General features: G+C 45.0%; 1 protein-coding gene across 1 annotated transcript in view; it reads right to left on the bottom strand.

Annotated features, from left to right (window-relative positions):
* ptgir (prostaglandin I2 receptor) overlaps positions 1-23,416 on the bottom strand; it is a 33,671-nt gene extending 10,255 nt beyond the window's left edge. The window contains exon 1 of the mRNA XM_064301315.1: positions 21,640-23,416. Coding sequence (XP_064157385.1) covers positions 21,640-22,464 — 825 coding nt within the window. The 5' untranslated portion in view covers positions 22,465-23,416. The remainder of the gene's footprint in view (positions 1-21,639) is intronic.
* Between the last annotated feature and the right edge of the window lie 630 nt (positions 23,417-24,046).

Raw genomic sequence — 24,046 nt, 5'->3', positions numbered from 1 at the left:
GATCCTGGCGAAGAAAGGCTGCCGTTGGTTTCCTTCTCTGATTCCATCAAATTACATTACATTACATTTATTTAGCAGACGCTTTTATCCAAAGTGATGTACAAAAGTGCATATGGTCATTGGACAACTACTAAACACAGGTTAAATAAGGTACAATACTCAGTTCGTACAGCTATTTCTAGCCAAGAACGCAGTTCAGTTCACGCAGTGAACACTATTCTGACCTAACTTATGCCAAGCCAAACTAGGGAGAAGAACAAGCTACAATATTAGGACAAATACAACCCAGTGGAGTGGATTCCTAGTGGAGGTTAATGAACGCAAGACAATACGGGAAGAATCAATGCTAACAGAACATGGGATGGACTTGAAATCAGGCCCTGATGCATATAAAACACAATAACTGTGAATAAACTCAGACCAGATGCAAATTTTCGACCTGTCAAGATCCACGGGCGAAAGCATTCTGCAAAAATGTCCTGTCGTTACATATTGTTGTTTATGCACGAGTCGGATTATTCCTAAGTTTGAAAGCTGGCCACAGTCTGATGAAAGGCGGGCGTACAGCGTGTTTATTTTTGGCAAGCCCGCGTACCTTAAGAGGCTTTGTTGCTTTGTTGATGTTGAGTGATGACGCACAGCCCAGGCTACATGCTTCACGCGATTGGAAAAATGTTTCTCCAGTGATAACTTCGGCTGAATCTAAAGTCAAGTTTGACTGGAAGGTGGAAAGCTTGGTTGTGGTTACCACTCACACTTGTAGAAAAGCAGGCAGACGGCATTGAACTCAAAAGGACTGGCTGACCCATAGCTTGAAATAAGACAGTTTTTCCATTATCAGGAACTATAAAATGCTGACAAACACAAAAAACAGAACTGAAACCATAGTACGTGTTGCAATGGTGGCCCACCCAACATTTCACACTGTGTTTTCCCCAAATGAAGCACTGCATGGTGGGTTCCTTCCTATCCTTATTTTTGAGCAGCCTTTTCCATAGATTCTAAACATAATGTCTCATTGTACAATCGGCCGCATGGAAACCAGTAGCCATCATTCCATTTGACAACAGTGTTCAATATTTATGAGCTCCAGAAAAAAAAAAGAAAGCTATTTGGGTCAGAATATCAATAAAAGCTGACGAACGGTGGGCAGCACCATTGCTTCTGAGCAGGCCTTGCACAAATAAAATATTAATTGTGACTAATTAATCTTCAAGAGCAGCCATTTATTATTAAGCAGCTGCAGTCATGTAATGAAGCATTAATGTTGCAGAGGCAGGGTGTGGACAGAGGGAATTTTTTCCCTGTGAGTTCAGGACGGTTTTTGCTCTATGTGCACGCAGAGCAGCGGCCCTGGACGGGCCTCTGCCTCCGCGTCTCCGTCTCACATCTGGAGCCGAGACAGCCAGAGCAGAAAACGGGCTCCGGGAGAGAGAGAAGAGGGGAATGCGGACAATTCACAGAGAACGAGAAGCACAACGCTGCCGTTTTGGGAACAATGCAAACCGGGTCAAAACCCCGGAAAGCCGACGTTCCCGGAGAAAACACCGTGGTGTTCCGTCACGCTTCCGAACGTCAGCTATTGTGACGATACTCAGAGATCATTATCGCATGGACAAGTGGGTTTGCCCAGCATATTCGTGTCCATACCACAGTACAAAGCTCAGCATCACAAAGAAAGATATTGAATTATACTGTAGAGAGAAGGGCTTTCCATTCACGGCTGAACCGGACAAATACAATGCAGCTTCACCCACCAAATAAACAATCCCACGACCACTGCTATAACCAAGAACAGTGTAGTCGGTCCTTGCAAGTCTAGACTGTATTTTTCCATTTAGTAACTTCCTGTGTTGTGTCAGACGCACAACACAATCACACAAAAAGCTTAAAATACTAAATATAATTCAAAAGTCTAAACAACCAGTGTTCATTTAAATGTATTTTACTTAACATTCATGTTACAAGGTCATCACATTGAGATATACAACCTATTTTTTATGAGAGAGACCTTACCAAGTGAGCAGAAAGTATACACAGTGTTTATATATAGACAATTATACACTACACTGTCAGAGATTAAATACATTTTTAAACTTTATTCAGTTCCTCCCTTTACTTCACCAGCAAATCCAGCCAGAGCAACATCTGCGATAGTCTTGATTTTCGAAATGTGTGCCTTGACGCTCTTTGTCTTGGCAGCGCTACAGAAGTAATGATGAAAGCGCGGCCTTTTAAAGAGTGTTGATTGTTGGGTAAACACTCATGCGGTTTTTACATCACCGCCGGTGTTGGACTTAATTGATGGAAATGTGGTTTCAAAAAAGGTAAACGAACAACCTCAGTGGAAAAAGGGAGGGGGAGAGAGACAGACAATAAGAGACTGAGAGAGGATATTTGTTGCTAACTTTGGGACGAATAATTCAATAAAAATAAAGTTGCTGCAACTGGTCCTGCTCTGTCGGAGTAGACAGGTCCTTGGTGTTACCATATCAAGGAAAATATCGGTGAGTGCCAAGATACAGCCAGCACCACAGGCAAACTTTAGGCCAGGCTACCAGGGGTGTTCTGTTTGTACCACACTTTGGTCAGATGACTTTTGCATTAAAAAAGAATTCACTGCAGAAACAAAGATCTCCCTTGAGGTCCAGCTTTAAACATCAGCTTTACACCTTATATTTATGCTGGATACTCCCTAAGCATTAAGCAAAATGATAAGGCTAGATGGGTTAAATGGCTTTCTCTCACCATCCAAGCATTCTTGCATTCATTCTGTATGTTCTGGTTCTGTGGAGATGATTAGGAGGAGAGATGACCAGGTCACTTACAGATATACTTATAGAGCTAGCTCTTGATTGGTTGACAGGAAGGTCCCAGATGACCCTTCCTAAATACACAGGCCTGGAGCCTCTGGCTAGGGCATGGGCCATATGGGTCCACAGGGGCCCAAAAACCCTCAGGCATCCGGGAGCTCTGGGCTCCATGCACGCTAGCACAAACCAGTGCCAGGGACCAGCACCATCACAGGTGTGTGTAGGACAAAGTCAGAGGTCACACTTAGGGGTCAGAGGTTCACACCCCCCTACCCACTGGAGGAGAGTGACAAACAACGGGCTCGCCCGCCCGGAGGCACACATGACGGGGTAATGACTCTCCAGCACGTCGCTATGAGGAAATGTGCCAGGGGAAATCCGCTCTTGGGACATACAGGCTGTAGATTTTGTCACCAATCAGTCCTCGGTGTAAGAAAAGATGTACTTTGCATTGGCAAAAAGCAGAAGTATCTATAAAATTAAGTGAAGGAGAAATATCGACCGAATCCAGGCCATTAACTTGGTCTGCTCTTAACTCATCCATCAAAACAACACCTCCGGGGTTCAGTTTCCAGGCCTACAAACACATTTCATCACCCAGTTTAACATATCAAATAACAAATAACAGTCAAATGACTGTGTACAAGTTTTTTTTTTTTTAAACTGTTATACAGTATATAAATAAATAACATTCTAAACCAGGCAATTTCCAGAGAGTATAGATTTCAGTGGCTTTTTTTTATTTTTATTTTTTTCCCAAGTTGCCAAAGACATGGCTGCCGCCAGTAGCTGCAGTGGGACCTTTAAAAGGCCTGCTCCTAAAGGCTCTAAACTGACTGCAGCCTGACGGGTCACAGGAGCGGCTGTAAGACTCCATTTTGTGTCTTCTTCTCATTATCTTATTGCCCTAACAAGGTCAACTCTGCATTTCACAGAGAGCCTGTCAGGGCTTGAGAGGACATTACGGACACAACTTATTACTTTATTCGCACGTTCCAGACTGCAGAGGCATATTCATAAAAATAAAATAAAAAAATATCTATTAACTCTTTAAAAACAGAAAATGAGAATGTTTACAGCAAAATGAGGAGAAAGTAACCTCCATAGTCTGTGCCAATTTTAGATTTTACTGTGGTTTCCTCGATCAGCATAGCTCAGTTTTACGGAACAGTATAACACAACAGACACCCAGATAGCACATTCACTTCCTCATTTTTGTCACAGTGAGATATGTACTGTTGATATGAATTTATCCAAGTGCATGTAGCTTTAAATCTATCCTGCACTGGGCATTTTAGGTGAGGGATCTGATACAAAACAATCCATTGTTACAAGGGTTCTAATTTGTGATGGCATTTTCCATTTATCTTTTACCTTGAACGCATCTTATTGCTCCCAATGGTTATTTCAGGTACCATAAGTTTTCTTGATCAAGGGACAGTTTTCTTACTGTATATTCTACAGAGAATCAGAGTCTCTCAAACTGGAAATGAAAAACAGTTTTTAGCCCACTACCTGAAATCAAAGTCAACGCCAGCCGTCAACCTGCTGAAAAAGAAGGCTCATGTGGCTCTGCTAGGCCTCGGCTGTCCAACGTCAGGAAAAAGGATACTCATTTTAAATGACGAGTAAGTGGAAAACAGACGCGACAGTTGCAGCAGTTCACATTTGTGTATTCTCGGGTAAACATTTAAAATATTTTTTGGCAGAAACGGGCCATCTATTGTCTTGCTCAGGTTTTCCGTTTTTAGAATCTCTCCGATTCACTTTCCTGGGAAGAGTCCACTGCTCTTTCCATCCTGCCCACTTTCCCCCGCACTTTCCTTTTCATCCTCTCTCTCTCTCTCTCTCTCTTTCTCTCTCTCTCATAAGCCAGCGAGCTGAAGACATGCTCCGTTAGCTGCTATTGCAGAAACGCGCGTGAAGAAAAAAACGGCTAAAGGCGGAGGGAAACGCAAGCGGCAAAAGAGTCGCGCTAACGGCGAGCGCGAGACGACACGCGGCTCGGCCAGACGCTCGGGGGCGGGACTAACGTCCGAACCTCCGCGCGCCCGTCCGTGCGTTAGCGAGAACATTCCGGACACGGAGGTATAAAAGCGGGTGCTGGCCGACAGACGCATCTCACAGACCACGCCATCAGCCTTTTGTCCACTTCTGAGATTAAAGGGAGCAAAATCAATTGTTGTGAAACTCACTAAGTGCTGGACACTGGAGAGGGAAATAAGGCTGATTAAAATGGACTCTGTGCGGGGGCCGGGGTTCAAAGGGGTGGGGGGGGGGGGTCTGATAGCAACTTCCTCTCATGGGGCACTGGCATAGAAAGAAGCCAAAAATAAAAAAAAATAAAACATTGTTTAAAAAGAGAGCGAAATAGACATAAACTTTTTTTGTATTGATGGTGGTGAACTGCAGCAAGCAGCAAAGTGTAAACCAAAGGCTTGGGGGTAAGAGCCAAGAGGTTGGGGGAGCTGAAACCTCAGCATCTACTGAGCCACAGGACAAAAACAGGAGTGAAGACAAGCTTTGATCTGCTGGCACTTTATAAAATCGATCCTTCTTCCCTCAGCATCCATACAAACTATCATAAAAAAGGCACTGAAAACCCGCTGCATCACAGAGGCTGTTCATTTATGAAATTTATGATTAGTTTGTGCCCCCCCCCCCGACACTCACACACATATGCGCACACACACATGTGCACACAAACGCTCACATGCACACACCAAACAGACTTCCACAGCCTTCCAACTGTGTTCATCTGCGACCGCAAACATTTCCTCCCTCTCAGAAATCTCACTTTCCTTTCTGTCAATTATGCAGGGTCCGCTAGCACTTAAGAAACCAACAAACCTCATTCCTGTGGATTAAAACCATGAGCAAAGTGGAAAAAGTGACATTGACCACAATAACTTTAGTTAATGATGTCATTTGCACATCTGCATTTGATTGGATCATGAGAAACACCACAGAGATGGTCTGCATGTTCCTCACAAATATGTTGTGTTCTCCATCCATAAATGGGTTTTAGTGTCCCACCGTGCTTCCTTGTGGGATTTTTCATAGAATGCCACTGAAGACAGAACACTAACCAATGCACATCTGTTGGATTTTTAATTCTCTCATAGGCCAAATGCCTCTGGGCCTTAATAGGGTTCCTCAGCCTCTCTTAAATGAAGGGTAATGGGAAAGGGCAAAAGGAAAACAAACAGCACGCAAACAGCTCAGTGAATTACGCTAACCCATTTCAGTTTAGTTAGCCTTTCTCAGAAACTACCACAAAAGCAACACGGGCCTCATTGACCCAGCCAAGGTCTTAATTACTCATTTGGAGCCATAGGTTGGGTGGCGGTTTCCATCGCCCATTGTTTGAGGTGTCAATCATCTGCTGGTTTAAAGGCATCTCTGAAGCCCTGCGGCTGTGACCAGAATAGGTGACAGGATATGAGAGGCATAGTCCTTCTGCTAGCAGCTATACCACTTTGCAACATTCTCCTTGCAAACTGCTGGTGATAAGTAGGGGTGAGCTAGCTTAGTACCTGGATAGGAGACCTCCTGGGAAAACTATGTTGCTGCTGGAAGTGGTGGTGGTGGACCAGTAGGGGGCCCTCTTCCCTCTGGATCTAGTATTAATCTCAGGCCCCAGCTCAGTGTTGGGGACACTTTACTCTAGAACATGCCATCCTTTAGATGAGACATTAAGCTAGAGTCCTCACTCTGTGTGGTCACGAAAGAGTCCATGGAACTTTTCACAATAACACGGGTGTTAACCCTGGCATCCTGGCCAAATTTCCACTAAAACTCTCTCTACATCTGGCTACTTAATCATCCTCTACATCTGACTGGCTAGAGTATATCTTTCAGGGAGGAAGGTATATTCCTTAACTGACAGTTGAGTCTAATTGCTGTCTAATAAATAGCTGTAGCAGAGTGAACCAGGACGTGAGCCAGAATTAAAACCAGAAAGACTGAATTTTTACAGAACCTGGGTGAACCACAACTGGCCTTAGAAGAGCAGCTTGGTCTGTGGAGACTGAGGGTTAAAAGGCCAGTAGGTTTGAAACCCAGAGAAGTCATTACATTTGTGTAACCAAGGCAGGCAGCAATTAGTCAAACCAAGTGCTTCCACAAGCACTAACTTATTCAGGTGGAACATACACTGTCTGGACTGTGACCTTCCACAGGGGAGAATTGATCAGAGTGCTACACTGTGCGTATGACATAGTGCCAATCTCTACGCCAAGAGATATCTCAAACTACAGCTCTCCAGAAAATGGACCACTTCTGAGCATGATAATGTGGCATAATAATGGCCTAATTATAGCATAATAATGGCCGAATAGCAAGCACACAAGGAAGAAAACTCCCAGTGGGGAGAAAAACCCTCAAACGGAGGCGAGCAAAAACTCCCCGGTGGAAAAGAAATCTCGAGGAATCCAGCTACAGAGGGGGAGATATGCGTGTGATATGCTGTCCCGTCCCCCGTAAAGTCCCCCTTAGGATTCCTCACATAGGTCTTCCTGTGAACTGTAGCTGTTGACACAACCGTATATCTGCCAGCTTCTACACTCCTGAGTCTGAAATGTCCGCCTTGCGCGGTTGCAGTTGCGCTGTTTCACTTCAGAAGCAGCGATGCTCTGCACACCCTGGCACCTGCCGTTCCATAGCCACAGCACCTGCTCAACACCTACAGTGGGACTTCAGGTCTGACGACTGTTTTTTTTTTCCTGTATGGTCCCCAAAGGCATTCAAATATACACCAAGAATTAACCGCTCATTTATTGGAAGCCTTATGACCGTTTGCTCATGGGTCTGATCAGAGCTCATGCATCAGGCCCATTTCTCTGAAATCTCACAGACCCCAGAAACCACTGAACTGCCGATGATCCACAAAATGTTAGTCATGCGGGGTGCTGCGCTTTGTGGTCCATGAGCTAGGTCGTCACGGCTTGTGAAGCAGCAAAAGATACGGTGCGCACATGCGTCAGAGAGGTCAAATGCACCGCATGCATTTACAGTTCAGGCGTTTAGCAGATGCTCTTATCCCGAGCAACTCATACAGTTTACACTCTGGTTTATATACGATGCATTTATTTAGCTGGACGCGTAATTAAGTAATTCAGGTTAAATGCATCGCTCAAGGGCACAACATCAGCACCTCGTTTGTGAATCGAGCTTACGACCCTGGAGCTGCAAGCCCAGCTTCCTAACCACGACGCTGCAGTACAGTGCTGCCCTGTGCACAGTGTTTGAGGACCTTGCCTTGCTGACAGGAGCGTGCTTTCATTTTCAAATATTCTCAGCCGACCGCCACCAGCGTACGCTAACATACGTCAAATCGACACCCCCATAACCACTCGCCACTCATAAACACATCAACCCCCCCTCTTCCCATCCGTCACCCACTGACATGTCAATCTTTCCCCGCTTCTCACCCCAAACAGTGAGAGAAAATAAAAGAAAAACCAGATTAAAATTATCAGACAAATAAGAAACAAGAATAAAAATAACAGACAGAATCTGATAAGACCAACACGAGCATCCATTAAATAGTGCTGTTGGTGTAAGAAGAAAGCTTTTAGGCAGTGCATATCTTAATATTGCTGTACTATTTATTTATTTCTTTCTTTATTTATTTATTTAATATTTGTCAGATGGCAATTGTCTCTTAGGAGGCATGCATACATGGTTAGGTGCATTTAGGCTCATTTTGGGAGAGTTTTTTTGCATAAGGTATTTTTTCTACAGTTGAAGTGTGGAGCCGTGGTGTTAGCACACCGTCAGATGCAGGGAATCACTGCAGGGTGTCAAAATTTCATAGAATTATTTTATTAGATTTTTCAAAAATGCTGTTATTTTTTTTTTTTTTTCAACTGAAATGTGGCCATTATCATTAGCCATTGAGATATAATGAGATTGTTGTTGCTTTTCCAGCAGAGTAATTGTGCTTTTGTTTGGCAATAGTTGAGAACATACCAGGTGCAGGGTGCAGTACTGTGAGCCGTAATGGTGGACAGAAGTGGATTCTGGATGACGTCTTTCCAGAATAGCTGGATTGGTGGGCAGAACCTGGCAACCTGAATAGTCATCTGCAGTTTTGAAACTGAAGTGCATAGATGTGTCTTATGTCGATAAATCCTGTTCTGCACATTGTGTGCTTGGTGGATAATCTTGTATTAGATTATTTCTATTTGGCATTGTCAGAGCAAAGATATTACTGCATATTTGTTTCTAGAAATTGATATGGGCACTGATAATTGGGTATATTCCCCATTCCGCAGTTGGCCGAGAGTCAGTGGAATCTGTTTTTGACGGTAGCTCATACGATTTGGAGAACATGATCTTTGTTGTTCTGTCAGTGGTTGAAGGCTACTGTCTGTAATAAACTCACCCTTATCTTCAGCTGGTTTTTTAGTTGGAGGTAAGCTCTTACTATCATATCTTGGATTAGTGCTGTTAATGGTGAGTTGTTTTTGAATATGTTCCAGGTAAGTGATTCCTTAATGACCTGAAAATAAAAGGTCACAAGCTGAAAATAACGAAGTGTACTTTCAGTTTGGGAACAGTAATTATTTGGACATGTATGTGTGTGTGTGTGTGTGTACTCTGCAAGCACACTAAAGGGAATTCCCAGATAGACTAGTTCCAGAAGCAAACAGCAGGGAAGGAACACACCTTCAGTTATCTCAACAAATGTTTAATTGTTTTTAGAAGTGCGCATATCTGGGGGCGTCTGGGAAAGGGAGGGGGGGGGGGGGTGAGGGTAAAGATCATCTGCACAGGCATGCATTTCATTAAAGATATTACATCCACAAATTTCAGTAGTATTGACCCATTGACCCCATCGATGCTTTTTCAATGCAATTTCAATTTGAAACTGATTCTTAGACATACCACCCATCATCATGTTTTTTATGTATCGGGGGTGGGGATTACCCTCTGCGATGTGTACCCGCAATCCCTAGAAGATGGGGAATTTTCAATGATGTCTCATTACAGTTTGCTATGCCTTGTTTCCAATACTAGGATAACACTGTCTGGCCAAACCCAGAGGCTTCTTTTAAAACTGCATTAGTTTCTGGATGCATTAAGGAACTCAGTCCTTGCCAAAAACTGCCTTTGGAATAGCCTTTCCTTTGAAAAATAATTTAATTTGAACAAGGTCATTTGAATATATTTGAACATACAATATTAAATTTACAAACGATTGAATGCCAAAATCGTCAACCAGGATGCGAAGCATTACCAGGATTGTTATGGCCTCTTGGTACACATGAACGCGGTCATGCGTGGCTGCTCAGGCACGTGTGCCTCGGTTATGTCAACAACCTCTACTGGACGCATAGTTTGCAAGTGGGCCCTCAGATTGCCATCTAACTTCCACTTAGTAGATTCTGAACACTACCGAGTCCTTTAGCTTGAATCGTCCCACAAGCTGCTCGCAATCCAAACACCTCTCAAACATTCTCAGATGTTCAGGAGAGATACGTCTCCTTATTGACTGCTGGTTTAGAGTTTTCAGCCAGGACGCTGCAGCTTTATTCTTCATTGGCTCATCTGTAAACGGTTGGCTACCACGGAGATACGAGAGAGAAGTTTGGTCCAGTGTGCCTGTGGCTTGACACATTTGCACATCTGAAAACGAAATGAAAGAAAGCCACCCAGTCTACAATTATTTTATTTTCAATTTTACTGAAAAAGGAAACTACTATTTCATTACAGACAGTGCCACTGTCAGAGTTAAAAAGAACATTTAAAAATAAAAACTATATTTATTTCAGAACAAGAACATTACCCCAATCCAAGTATGTTCTTGTTGAACTACAAACAACATATTTACCTTTCCTAAAAAGGCATTTTAACCAGAATGTTGGTCAAATAAGGTGCTGCCAGGATGGTTATATACTGTTGATAAATAGGCTGATAAAATACCCAGATAATCAACTATAATTTAGGCAATTTATTCTTCTTCTGCTTTCTTTTTTCTGAAAGAGGAACCATGAAAATGACATAGTGACATAGCTGTAAAACAAATTTTATAGCTATTCATTGAGTACAACAAATCAACTGGATGATAAAACACCCTGGATATCTGGATCTGAAAGTAAACAAAAACCAAGTTCAAAACTAATGAGAAACATGGGACCAGAGTGTTTTAGATTGAGAACAATAACAAATAAAAACGATATATGGCTACAAGGTTAGCCAAGGTCTTCATGGTTTTAAATTGTTGAAGCTTAAATTTTTTTTTTTTTCTGTGAGAAACAAAATACAATATAAGACGTTTTTTTTTTTGGTCTAACGGTATCCAAGGACAGGATTTTAGCTGGGAAAAATTTGGAAAAATATCTGAAAAATGTCTGCCTTTGATTTGGTCTCGATTGTTTAGACAGAGAGCCAAAATTTGTGCTCTATAGCCATAGCTACAACTCCTTTGTTCTCCATCCCTCCCCTTTCCTGACGAACAGGGGCTCCCGTCACTGAGAACTCCACCCCGTCTGTGAACCCATGTGACCCAGCTGCTCGATGACCCAGCCAACCAATCTATCGACGAAGGAACGAAACAGCCCCATTAGTCAAACTCATGTCTCCTATGCAAACGGGCAAATATTGCACTGATTATTCAAGCAGTGACAGGAATGGCAATAAAGAGCTATTTACAACATGCAAGACGCGCCGATAAAAAATAGTTTATAGTGAACGTACGGGTAAAGTTTGCCTGCGAAGAGGTCCTTCAAGCAATGATGCCTTTTCCCCTGACACCTGCCATTATTTAGACCCTGCGTCTTCAGCTGCTAATGTAATTGGATAAGGATCAGGGTCCTAATAAGCTGTGACATTATGGCTGCGTTGTGAAAAAGATAAAGGACAGAAAAGGAAAGACACGGTCTGTTTTTTGTTTTTTTTTTTAAACCTGAAAGGTGGTGGGTTGGACACCCTGTCACAGAGAGCTGTTACCAGAGCCAGAAACCCAATAAGAGACATAGGCAGTGGCTTAGGGCCCTGTGACCACCACGGTGCCCTCAAATTATTATAGAACATATATTATTTATAATGTTGGGTTGGGGGGTGGGGTGGGGGGGGGTGGCAAATCCAATCCTGCTTAGGGCCTCTTAAAGGCTAGGGTCGGCAGTGGCCTTCACTATGGCTAATTGTGTACAGTTTGACATTACTCTTTCTGGTTATAGATCATGGTGACAAAAAGGGAGCAAACATGCACTATTTAACACTGTTGCGAAACGTCGCAGACGTTGACGTTGTAGTTTTTATGTCTCGTATCTTGAACACGGCCCAAAAAATTCCCTGTGAAAACAGGGAACTTGTGTCATTGTGAAACAGCAGCTAGTGTAAAAACAGAAAAATCCATAAACATACCTATCAAACGGAGCCAGAAAGTCATGCAAATTCTTCTGGAGAACACCTCTAAGTATTTGAAAATCAACTAAATGACATTGTTAAATACCACTGGGAGGGTATTAAAAAAAGTGTCTTGTGCATCAGTAAAAACCTAGGAAAGCATTCTTTTGGACATACTTTATACTGCTTGTGATATGCAGAATTTGAAAAAGGTCTCATAAGCTATGTCCAACCGAATGATATCCCTGGGTTTTATTCATGCCCAGAATAATGTGAATATGTCTTTGAAACCTTTTCAACAGTCCTATATAGGATCTGAATGATCTTGAAAGATTCAGTAAGGAGGAATGGTCAAGAATTAAATGGTCATCTCTTAAAACACTGTAAAAGACAACTCAGTGTTATCCTTGCAAAGGGATGTTTCTCAAAGTACTCAATACAGGGGAATCAATCATTTTCAACACTGATATTTTGGGGGGACTATTTGTTAAAACAAAAAAAAATTTTTTTACAAGAGTGAAAGACAACAGTGGTCATATTTTTAGCACAAAATATAGCTCATAAACTTTAATGCACCCTTTTTTGCTCCTTTTTATCAAAGATGGATAAATTTGGAGATGACATAATACATTTGCTGCAAAGAGCCAGAGGTTCCCGATTCTGTTGGCCACTGTCAACACTGGCACAATCGAGATGCAATACTAGACCTTGGGACGTGTCCCAGCACTGAAAAACAGCAACTAAGTGAAGCCGCCCAAGGGCCCTTATCTTTGTACATGTGAACCAGGTCACTCCCTGACACTGAAGGCACACTAGTCACACTAGCCCCCCCCCCCCCCCCGTCCACCCACATAACGCAAAAATTATCGAACCTATATTTTAGCTGTCTGTCTTCCACACATTCAAATTGTGGCCAATGACAAAGGCTTTGTGGTGGTCGAAATGTGTAGTTATGCAAAGGAAAACTGCTACATTCACGTTTGCATCGAAAGGCCCGGGACGGAGAACACCACTGAATTAAACACACAAACTGCGCCAAAGCCCTGCTGCGGTGGTGAGGTGCAGGCAAAGATCTGTTTGTGACTGACAATTACATAAAGAAGCTATCACCATTTCAGCTGACCTCTGGAGAATAACACTCCAGGTAATTGTGGCTTGTGATGAGAATCACGGTTTTTGTAGACTGACTCGGTCATAAACAATGAAAAAAAAATGAACATAACCAAACTGCAATTGCTTCAAAACCTATTGCTTATAATTTCAGTTTGTTTGATTTTGTGTTTGGAATGTTTACATGTGTGTATTTTGCTCTGACTTGACAAAATTGTGGTAGGAAATGAGTGAGAATCTGTGTGTGTGAGATATAGTGTGTGTGTGCGCATTGTGTGGTTTGACTGGGATTGTGTGTGGATTTCATTTATTCATTTTGCCTTAATTTGCCCAGGAAGATCAACGATCCTCCTCTTTCATCAATTTATCTTTTTTTTCAGTGGTAGCCAGGGGTGTCTGAGAAGGTTGTCAGTGTTAGCTGTATTGCTAGAGTGGCACCCAGATCGGACCCTTCAATAGGTTTCAAAATATATTAACTGTGAGCTGTCCAGGAATGTGGAGCTCCAACCACCTTCACTCCCTACTATCACTACTTTCAAAGTGTATTCTGGTCAGGGGTCGTGGAGACCCATCCCAGCACATGGCTTCTTGCTCAGCACTTACTTTAGAATGTCTTTGTTGAAGCCTCCAGGAAACAGCATCCCCTCAGGCCTGGCCACGGTGCAGCCAATCAGCTGCAAGATGCATTACTAGGCGGCCAGAATGTGAGGAGGCTTCTTTTTTTTTTTTAAATGTCTGCTCATGTAAAAACAGTTAGACCATGAACTGTAAGCACTAAATTCAAGCAACAACAAAAAAAAAAAAGAGAAAAGCGGAATAAATATGAGCAAAGGCTGAGAAAAAGGAGGACTGTGTCTCACGGGTGGGAGGTCAAGATAGAGAAGTAGAGAGTGAAGGGCAAAGTAACGACGAAAAAACAAGGGGCTACGTCTATAAGATGGTGGATTGAAGGCCACGACAATAACCTGACTCTATAGATATTTGACTCGTCGATTATCTTAAGAGCACGGGGGGATATCAAAAAAACCAGACACAATTAATTAAATTCCAAGGGATACAGAGATGCTGAAGGATTGGTCGGACCGTGTGGGGAGTGGAAAGGTGGGCGGGGGGGGGGCTTAGGGTTAGGTCTTCAGATTAAAAGCAAGCGTTTGAGAAGCTTTCTTGCACCGCGTGCACCGCGCTCGTGCTTCATCGCTGTACCGGTCTGAGCAGCGACGCGGTTATGCTCCATCTGGGCCATCTGCGCGAGGACGATAATGGCTCGCGAGAATCACCACCACAGACCCTGCCCTCCTGCAAAATGGCCCATTATCTCTCTGACAGGTTATTGTCTGGTCCAGATGATTTATCTGGAGCCGCTGTAAGAGCGAGGTTCTGGTGTTCGTCTGTGTTTGGATGTACCTACCCCCCCCGCCCCCCGGGAATGATTACACATACCTCTCACCCTGTGCTGATCCCACAGAGTAAGAATGCCGCCGTATGCGTTTGTGAGCACAACAGGAGTGAGACGCCGGGATAAGACCAAGAGAAGGGCCGCCCACTTTCCGGAACCATTTTCCAACCCCTCAGTCAACAAAAAAGAATCCAGTCGCCACGGGAGTTTCTCACGCTGAAATTCTAAGCCCCAAATGGGGCACGCTCACCAGCCCACCCATGCAGTGGATTTCAGCGCTGTCCGAAATCTGTGACTGAACCCAAGCGAGTAGCAGTTGTGTATCTTTTTGAGCCCTGGAGTACACCGGACGGTGGCGAGGGCAGGAGTTTCTGCAGAACAGCTGGTTTGCATCTGCAGACGCGCAGCAATTAGGCCGTAATTACACCACTGACAGCGCAGCCTGGTTCCCCCCGTAATGCGGCCTGCTCCCCCGGTGGCATGGGAAACCAAGACCTTGAACCTCTTTCCATTTTGAAAATGGAAAGGTGCCCTCCAGCGCCAAAAGCCCTCAGAACTGCGAGAGGTTGCACCACTCGGAGGCTGTTATCGGAGGCTGGCTGGCTGGGCATGCAGTTAGGATGCCATCCCTTTGAGTGTCGGTGATCCAGCCCGGTCTGTGGTTTCACGGTCCACCCCCCCCCCCCCCCCCCCCCCCCGCTGATGCCAACTTCGATAATGGACATCTTTCCAGCAGAATTTACCTTGCTATCTGTGCTGTGAGTGAAAGAATACACCATGAGTGGATGGAAGAGGTTCTAATGTTACCACTTCCGCATCCGTTAGACAAAACACAATCTTGCTCCATCTACTTTTTTTTCAGCACAGCAAAATACGTGGTGACTGTCCCCAAAACCTAATTCTGCATGTAGGGCAACGTGAGTCAAAAAAAAATGTGGGGGGGAGGGGGGGGTGGTGTCTAATCATCACTACCACTCAAAAAGACAAAGAGAGGAGCCACAAACCAAGTCCCTCCAGCCTTAATTCCACCCATCCCTCAGTCTCTCCCCCCTTCAGAACCAAGTCCCTGCAGTCTTGCCCCCGCCTTGGCCTTGTGCTCAGAAACGTCCCATAAGTATGTTCATTAGGCCACTAATGTGACCCCAAAGAGGAGTCATTAAAGCCAGGGGCGTCCTGCTAGCTAGCAGCACTGCTGTAGACAGGAGCACACAGGTTATTAGTGCATTTTATCACAGTGAGTTCCTGCTTCCGGCCATAGTGCAGCGCATTAAGCCTGCAATCTTTTCTTCCATTGATTTATGCATTGATTACTGATCCAAGGTGGTTAGATTGTCATCTTATGCCACTGGCTGCAAAGACTAAAGTTGCTCTTCATCTAGTGAGAATTTTTGCAATTTTCAACACAGCCTCAAGCAAACCATTGACCAATTCCTGTTCAATGAAGGAACGCCTTGAGAGAGCGGTAGTCTCCGCTTTTTTTTCGGTACATGTTTCGCCAGCCAGCACCTCTGCAATCCAGGTGTGCGCTCTTTTTGTTCAATAATGTAGTTGTTCCAATGACCATGATATGCACTTTTGTACGTCGCTTTGGATGAAGGCATCAGCCAAATAAATGTGATGTAATAAATATAATGTAATGAAGGGACCCCCATCATTGCAACCTTCGTTTCCAGGGATGGCAGGTGTGACAGAACGCATGCTTTTCGAACTCGCTCCATGGGCCCCTCCTGCATCGAGCTCTGGGACAGAGAGCCCCGGGGTCACAGCGGACCCTGTTCGCTGCCGTGGCAACAGCACCGTCCCATGTTAATGAGTGCGTGGCCTGACAGCTGAACACAGCTGCTGCAGTGCATCACGCTGAACTCAGCGGTCCCCTGCCCTTTCCCTCCTGGTCAAGGGCCCCCCGTATATCCGTCCCCTACCCTCCCCAGTTTTGGAAACATATTTAGTAATCTGCTGGTGGAGGGGGGGGGGGGGGTCAACCCATTACTCCCACTGCTTTTAAGACACCTTACCATACAGCCTGTAAAGCAAAGCTAACAATGCCTTCTGGCCAAGGGAAAAACCCCATTAGGCTGAAGATCCTTAACACACAGGATTTAGACACTTGATGTTATCAGCAGCTCTGTCTCAGCAGAGTTAAGTCTTTTGTGTAAAGAAGATGCTGAAATGATGATCTCTATCTACGTCTATTTCGACCACAGTGAGAGAAATGCTGCACACAGAAATGCAGAAAGACCACAGGGAACAGAGACTACAGTTCTGAAGCACGCTTGTAAACATCCGGACTGCATGGCCACCTTAGTCACTGGTAAACCACTTCTGCACATGTGATTCACATGAATGCCTTAACATCTGTGGAATAACTGACCGATGAGAGGTGGGAAAAAAACGAATGTTGTAGTTGTTATAGAAGATGGATTGTAAACAATTACTGAATCCTGTTAATTATTCCTAATGATATTGCTACATCGGGGTGGCCCATGGAGGATAGGCTTCCCTGCTATAGCTGGGTTTCTCCCAAAATTTCCTTCCATCGGGGAGTTTTTTGTTTGGCACTATTTGAGTGTCGTTTTTCCTCACTAGGTTTTTTTTTTTTTTTTTTTTTTTACCCCGAGTGCTTGCTTTCTGGGGGTTCGGCCTGGTTTTGCCCAATTTTCTGTTCTTTTCCTATTTAAAGCGCCTTTGTGAGTCTGTAAAAAGCGCTAAACAAATAAAATTGAATTGAACCCAATTGAATATATAAAAGTGTTGAAAGCTTGGGACAGATACGCAATAGTGATTTCAAATGCATCCGTGATGCAAGACCTCTCATCCTGTGCTGTGGGGGAAAAAGTCCGTACGTGAGAGTTTTCCAACGCTTCGGCACGCATCCCAAAGCCTGTCTAGAAAATAAACCAACAATAAGCCCATCAATTAGTCAATCAAAGACATCTGCTTGGCTTTTGGTGTCCACACACCAATATTTCCCCAAGGAGTGAAAATGTCATCGCCTGGAACTGCGTGCCTGTAAGCGCAAAACACAACTGGGGAATAGAGAGGGAGTTAATATGGACAATGTTGCTTGGGCAATGACAGACTAACAACCATGAAACGAATACAGTCCTTCACTGCGTGATACCCTGTGAATGTTTTTTTTTTTGGCGAATACACTGGGAGAAAACTAAAACCCAAGTAAAGGACTTGGTTGGACATGCCTCGTATTTACAAATAAACCTTGTGAGGGCAATTAATTGGCTGCATGCCTGGGAGAGCATGTCCAAGCAGTGCCGGAGGTTCGTTTTCAAAAACGTATTGACTTTTCCCAGAAAACATCAACACAATTTCAAGTTCCGATTTCATAAGGATAATGAAAGGATAATTGCAATGTAAACTGAAGATACAGTAATGTAAAAGGACAGCCGCAAGTCCTATTCAAGTCATATTCAAAGCATCGTGCTTTAAACATACCGTAATTCTATTTTGGAAAAATCTGGAATATATAAATACAATAATTCTTCTTCTCCTTCTTCTTCTAACCTATTATTATTATTATTATTATTATTATCATTAACTAAATAACTGGTGTCACTTTCTCTCTGCAGGTCATATGAGGGCGAGGTCAATGCTCAGTGACTGATATCACTAGCCTGTAACACACCGCCTGGGCTCATTACGATCGCTCATTTCATTCATCCTCATCCCCTCGGCCCCTTGCCAGACTTGGAAATCGATCGAGGTCGGCCGACTCAAAGGACATTCCAACCCGTCAAAATGCTCCTTTCGAAGGAGCTGGAAGCGAGGAGCCAGAAGGCTTCCGGAGGATGCTTGAGCAAGGAAACGAGGGCAAGTACTTTTTTTCGCAACGCGTGACGTGGGACTTCGAACCGACACTTGACTGAACAAGGATGTTTCATTTGCCTAATACATGTTTCCTTGACTCCTCCATCCTTTCCTCGCTTCCATTTCCTGGTATCCTCTGATGGGTGGAGCTAGGAGCTAGGCAATTAAACAAGGAAAGGCAGCCAGGAAAGGAATCAAGGAGGTAAAAATAAGCGAGTGGCCCCTTCAGTCTTTACCAATCACTCTGGGCCCACTGCCTAAGTCACCTCTCCCTCATCCCTCTACCCTTCATACTCTCCATCAACCACAATTTAGGTTCATTTCCTGGAGAGCTCCACATCATCCTCCATCCATCCATCCATTTTTGAAACAGTTTACTCCTGGTCAGGATTGGAGGGCGGGGGACCCTGAACAGCCTATCCCTGAATACAGTGGGTGAAAGGTAGGAACACTCCCTTCACTGATCACCAATCCATTGCAGGGCACAAACACCATTTGCTCACAATTTAGACTCTCCACTGAACCTAACCCGCATGGTGGGAGGAGTGGAACAAAAGTACCTCACGCAGACGCACGACAGCGACCGCGCTGCCCGCCACAGCATCGTGCTCATTATCCTTTCATCTCTCTCTCTCTCTCTCTCTCTCTCTCTCTCTCCCCCTCTCTCTGCACATCAATGCTCTGTGACAGCAGATTTAATTTGTAAAACACACAGTAAACAGGAAACGGCCGCCGCCAAGACAGGAAACGTTGGACAAAAGGTGGCTTTTGTTCTCCCGCGGCGCGCGGAGTGACGTTCCGTCGCCGGGTCCGGGGGCCCTCGCGCTCCGCGGCTAGAGGGCCCGGCACGGCCACGGGACAGGTAACAGAAGCCGCTTCGTCTACCTTTGTTTACGGGGCCCGAGACGGGGGAGCACTCGCGAACGCGCGGCCCCTCGCTCCCCCCCCCCGGGTCTGTGCGGGGGTGCCTATGACAGCCCCGTAAAGGCCACATCATTGTGCGGGACCACGATTGTGTGCCCTGAGCCTTTGTTCGAGACCACCTGCGCACGTGTCACGAAACACCTTCATGGAAAATTAAACATTTTTCCTAATTTCCTAGCCATTTGCCTGGAGGTCAGTAAGCCCTTCTGAATGGAAAAGCAGCTGCACGGGTGGATGTTCGCACACTGCCCCTAGGCCACTGTTCCACGTGCGTGACTCAGCTTGGCGGAGGAAACCAGGGAGACGGTAAAGCTATAATTACAGGCCAGATTATAAATGAGATTAACAGCTATATGGGAATCAAAACTTCACCTGTTTGGATACTGCTAGTTTCTCTGCATAAAACATTTAGTGGCTTTCTCTCAGCCCCAGATAATGCCAAGGTCAGGACCAATGTTCTCCGTCACCCTAGTAGTTAAAAAATCATAGGTGTGAAGCGCTGTAAAGAACAGTGACAATAATCATAAATCTTATTCGAATTTGTGATTTATGCACAGTGGTTGTGTAAGAGTATAATTTACATCAGCCAACAACTTTGGCACATTGTACTGTACTTTGAAACTGCATAAAACATCTTGTTTGTTTTTCTTCACAAAAAGCAGAATGCTTTGTGGTAATGACAGACAGGCCGACTGCAACTCCCGATCCCCGACTGTCAACCAATCAGCAGCCTCCTTGGGCGGAGCCTATTCCAGTTCACCAGGGTGGGCAGGTTTTTTTTTTTTTTTTTTTTAAGAGACATACCTTTCAGCAGGCCCTCAAAAACAGATACAAGAACGCAACAGACGATTTGATATCTAATTAAAATTATGGCTCAGGTTATGCAACTCTCTAAGAAGCCCTGAAAATCAGAGCCAAAAATCAGAACCAACCCTGGGGCTCTCCAGGAAAAGAACGACACATACCTGTTCTTAAACCGGCTCCGAGTTTAAAGACCCATTTCGTTTCCATAGTAACTCTATCACGCACGCACGTAAAAAAAACGTCAGAGCACGCGATTGTGCTGACAATGCGAGCGAAACCCAAATAAACACCCGCTGAAAAGGCCCCAATCTTTGTACGTTCAGGTCTCATCTTGAGTTACACGAGCAGGGAAGACAGACTGGGAGTTGCCACCCACACTTCGGGGAATACGAAGCGGAGGGAATTCTGGGAAAAGTGCAGCGTTCGCTGTGTGAAAACACGTAGCCGGTGCTGCCACCAATGAACACTCGTATCCCAAAGGGTTGACTGGACCCGGGCGAGCTGGTTGTATTCATACTAAAGCATTTTTCACATGGGAATCACTGCCTCTTCAAACGGACCATTCACATTCGCACATAAAGCGCTGGCGATCACAAGATAACACTTTGCTAAACTAAGTCACCACACAGACAGATATTCTGGGTCAACTAAACGCAAACAGTTAAGTCCAAACGAGATCACATGTACTCTGTCCAGAGTAAAATGTAGTTGAGAGATAACACTGAACTAAAGAGTTATATCAGAAGAGATGCCACTTTTTCAACAGGCATTTTATTTAAAACAGGGGATTTCAATCTTATCCGACAAGGGCGGGTGTGGGCACAGGTCACTGTTTTAGCCCAGCACTGCAGCACCTGATTCAACTAACCAATCATCGTCTTCAATCGAGACCTTGATAAGCTGGGCTAAAAGACAAATGTGTGCCCATACCACCCTAATCAGATAAGATCGAACACCCTTGGTCTAAAAGTAAAGCACTACTCATGCACCTCATCCATGTTGATAGTCGTCCACATTCAACCGTTGAGAGCTTAGACTGATGGGCGGTTGTGGGCAGATAATGAGAGCAAAAAGATTAACGAGATTAATGGAAGATGGTCAGAGGTGAAGCACAGACAGGGTCGAGGGTAGTTGTAGACATCTCAAGCCCACAGGCTGTCGTGCACACCGTTTGCTTAAATGTCACATCGATCATAAACATCACAAGCAAGTCGGCTTAGACTAAAGGTCGGGTATCTCTAATGCGGTTGCAACGCAGTGACATCTTTTCACAAAATCTGATTGCCACATCCCCCCACCCCCACAGGGGAGCAACCTGTGATTTTAGGTCTATTCTGAGAGCTCTGGCTCCGCGCTGTAGCCAGATACCCCTCCTGAACAGCGGGAGAGGGGTGAGGGGGCAGATCGGGTACTTACGGTCAGGGGCAGCGAGCAGATGACGAAGATGATGGTCATGGAGGCCAGCAGCACCAGGTGGTCCACCTCTTCCTCCCCCTGGCCGATCCAGAGGCTCATCTTGCGCTTGCGGCCGGTGGAGAGCATCGAATTGCGGCGGGAGATCTGGCTCCGGTGCATCCGGCACAGGCTGACGATGACCGAGCCGTTGCAGAGGAAGACGGCGGCGATCAGCAGGGCCATGAGGGAGGCGTACGCCAGCGAGAAGGCCAGCACGCGCCGCTCCTCCTCCGGCTCCTCGTCACTGGCCACCATCTTGATGAAGCACCAGGTGCCCGGGCAGTACTGCTTGTGCCGGCCGAGCCCCAGGAAGGGCATGGAGCAGAAGGCGCAGGTGAACAGGTAGATGAGCAGGAGGGCAGCCTTGGCGAAGCTGCGGCGCACGTACTTGGCGTAGAAATAGGGATGGCTGATCGCCAGGCAGCGCTCCACCGCCATGGCGCACAGGATGAGCATGGACGCCAGGCCGAAGAAGGTCATGGCGAAGGCGAAAAGGCTGCAGAGCCGCTGGTCGCCCGTCAGGCCCAGGAGGGAGGCGCGGCGGGCGTAGCACACGAACACCAGCGGGCTGAGGAAGCAGGTTCCCAGCAGGTCCGTCACGGCCAGCCCCGTCACCAGGATGCAGAAGACCGACGACTTGGCCCGCCGCTCCTTCTGGTGCACCCCCAGGATGGCCAGCGCCGTTAGGTTGCCCAACACCCCGGCCAGGAACATCAGCGTGCTCACCACGGGGTTCCCATCCGCATGGACCACGGTGGTGTTCTCGCACGTCTCGTTGGGCAGCATGGCGCGACAGTACGGCGCTTATTGCGCGTGCCGGCGAGAGTGTAAGAAGGCTTGCAAGGAGCAGGAACAGAAAACCGTCGGTCTATTCCATTTAATTGCCGCAACACCCTCCCCCTCTCTGCAACTCTGTGGGCAACAACCCACAGAGCCCGTGAACCAGCGGTTCTGCGGTCCTCAACGGAGTCTGAGACTACTTTACGTCCAGGGAGCGAAGAGGTAATTCGAAGCCATAACAGCACGAAATGTTTGACAATTGGTATAATTGGTTTTGTCTCTATTTTTCTTCTCTGACGTCAAAAGTTAAAATAACATTTTCTCTCGCATCCTCTTGGCTTTATTGTTTAAATATTGCGCACATGCACTTAACGGACTCCTTACCTTCCTCCAGGTCAGGAAAAAACAACAATTTAAGCAGCTCTTAACACGATATCATTCGAGCCAAAAAGCCTGTAATGCTCAAATAAGCTTATCACTGCCATTCCCCTCTTCAGCTGGAAAAACATAACTGATTGCTTGCTCTCGGTTTTCTTTCTCCTCAGTCGAAACATACAACGATATTTATGGGTCCTGACAGTTCTTCAAATAAAGGTAAGAAACTTTTTAGTCTTGTAAATTCTCGAATTCTGTAATACAAGCATGTGCCGTCCTCCTTGCATTCAACTGTCCTCAAGTCAGGACAAACTAACAAAGTCCGCGGCGCGTAATGACGGTTATCACTCTTTCTCCCTCTTTTATCGTTTCCGTTGTCTCTGCCTCTCTTCGTGTGTCTCTCTTTCTCTCACTCTCTTTCTGTCTGCCTCACTGTCGCTTAGAAAGCTTGTTCAGTCAGCCTACCTGGTTCTTGCCCGGCTATACAACGTCTGTTCACGATAAGGCATGCGCCTCGTTTAAGTTAGTTCTGGTTACGTCCGTGGGCGTGCATTTGCGGAACGTGAGAGAGCGTTTAAAGGACAGTTTCAGTCGTCACAAGTAATATCCTTATTTCAAGAACTGAAAGTTGCTTTGTAGCAGTGTAAACATGCTGTTCACTTGTCTCTCTGTTAACCGATTAATTAAGTTGTATTTGGTTATGTAGACAAATAATTAAGACACGAATTCCATTCTTTTCATTATAATATAAATTTTGACACCTCTATTTGTAATTGAATTTCCATTTAATTGTCAGTGTACTTTAATTATTCGTTTGACGCTGCCCAGCTGTCCGTCAGAAGAATATAAATTAAGCTATTATTTATGATTTACATCAGCTTGATGATTTTTGTGATTTAATTTTGAATTATGACGTTGTTGTAACAATTCGGAATTGTTGTTGGCTATATTTTCGTTGAAAAGTCTTGTCCCTGCAGTATATATACGTATATTTATTATAGTCGTAGAATTGTTCTTTTTATTCGAATGTAGCCTACTTTTACGACCACAATAGTGCATTAAAACAGACAGTCCGAGTTGCATGTAAATATATCCAACCTATTATTGCTCGTATACAAAACAGAATTAATGAAAAATCTTATCTTAAAAATAGATAAACATTTTATGGATTTATATTCATTCTGTAAGATATGTTATGCTATCTGGGTTCTGT

Source organism: Anguilla rostrata, chromosome 12, assembly GCF_018555375.3.
Source record: "Anguilla rostrata isolate EN2019 chromosome 12, ASM1855537v3, whole genome shotgun sequence".
NCBI classification, from domain to species: Eukaryota; Metazoa; Chordata; class Actinopteri; order Anguilliformes; family Anguillidae; genus Anguilla; species Anguilla rostrata.
Note: the sequence above shows the minus strand (reverse complement) of the source record. Positions and strands in the feature narration are given on the sequence as shown.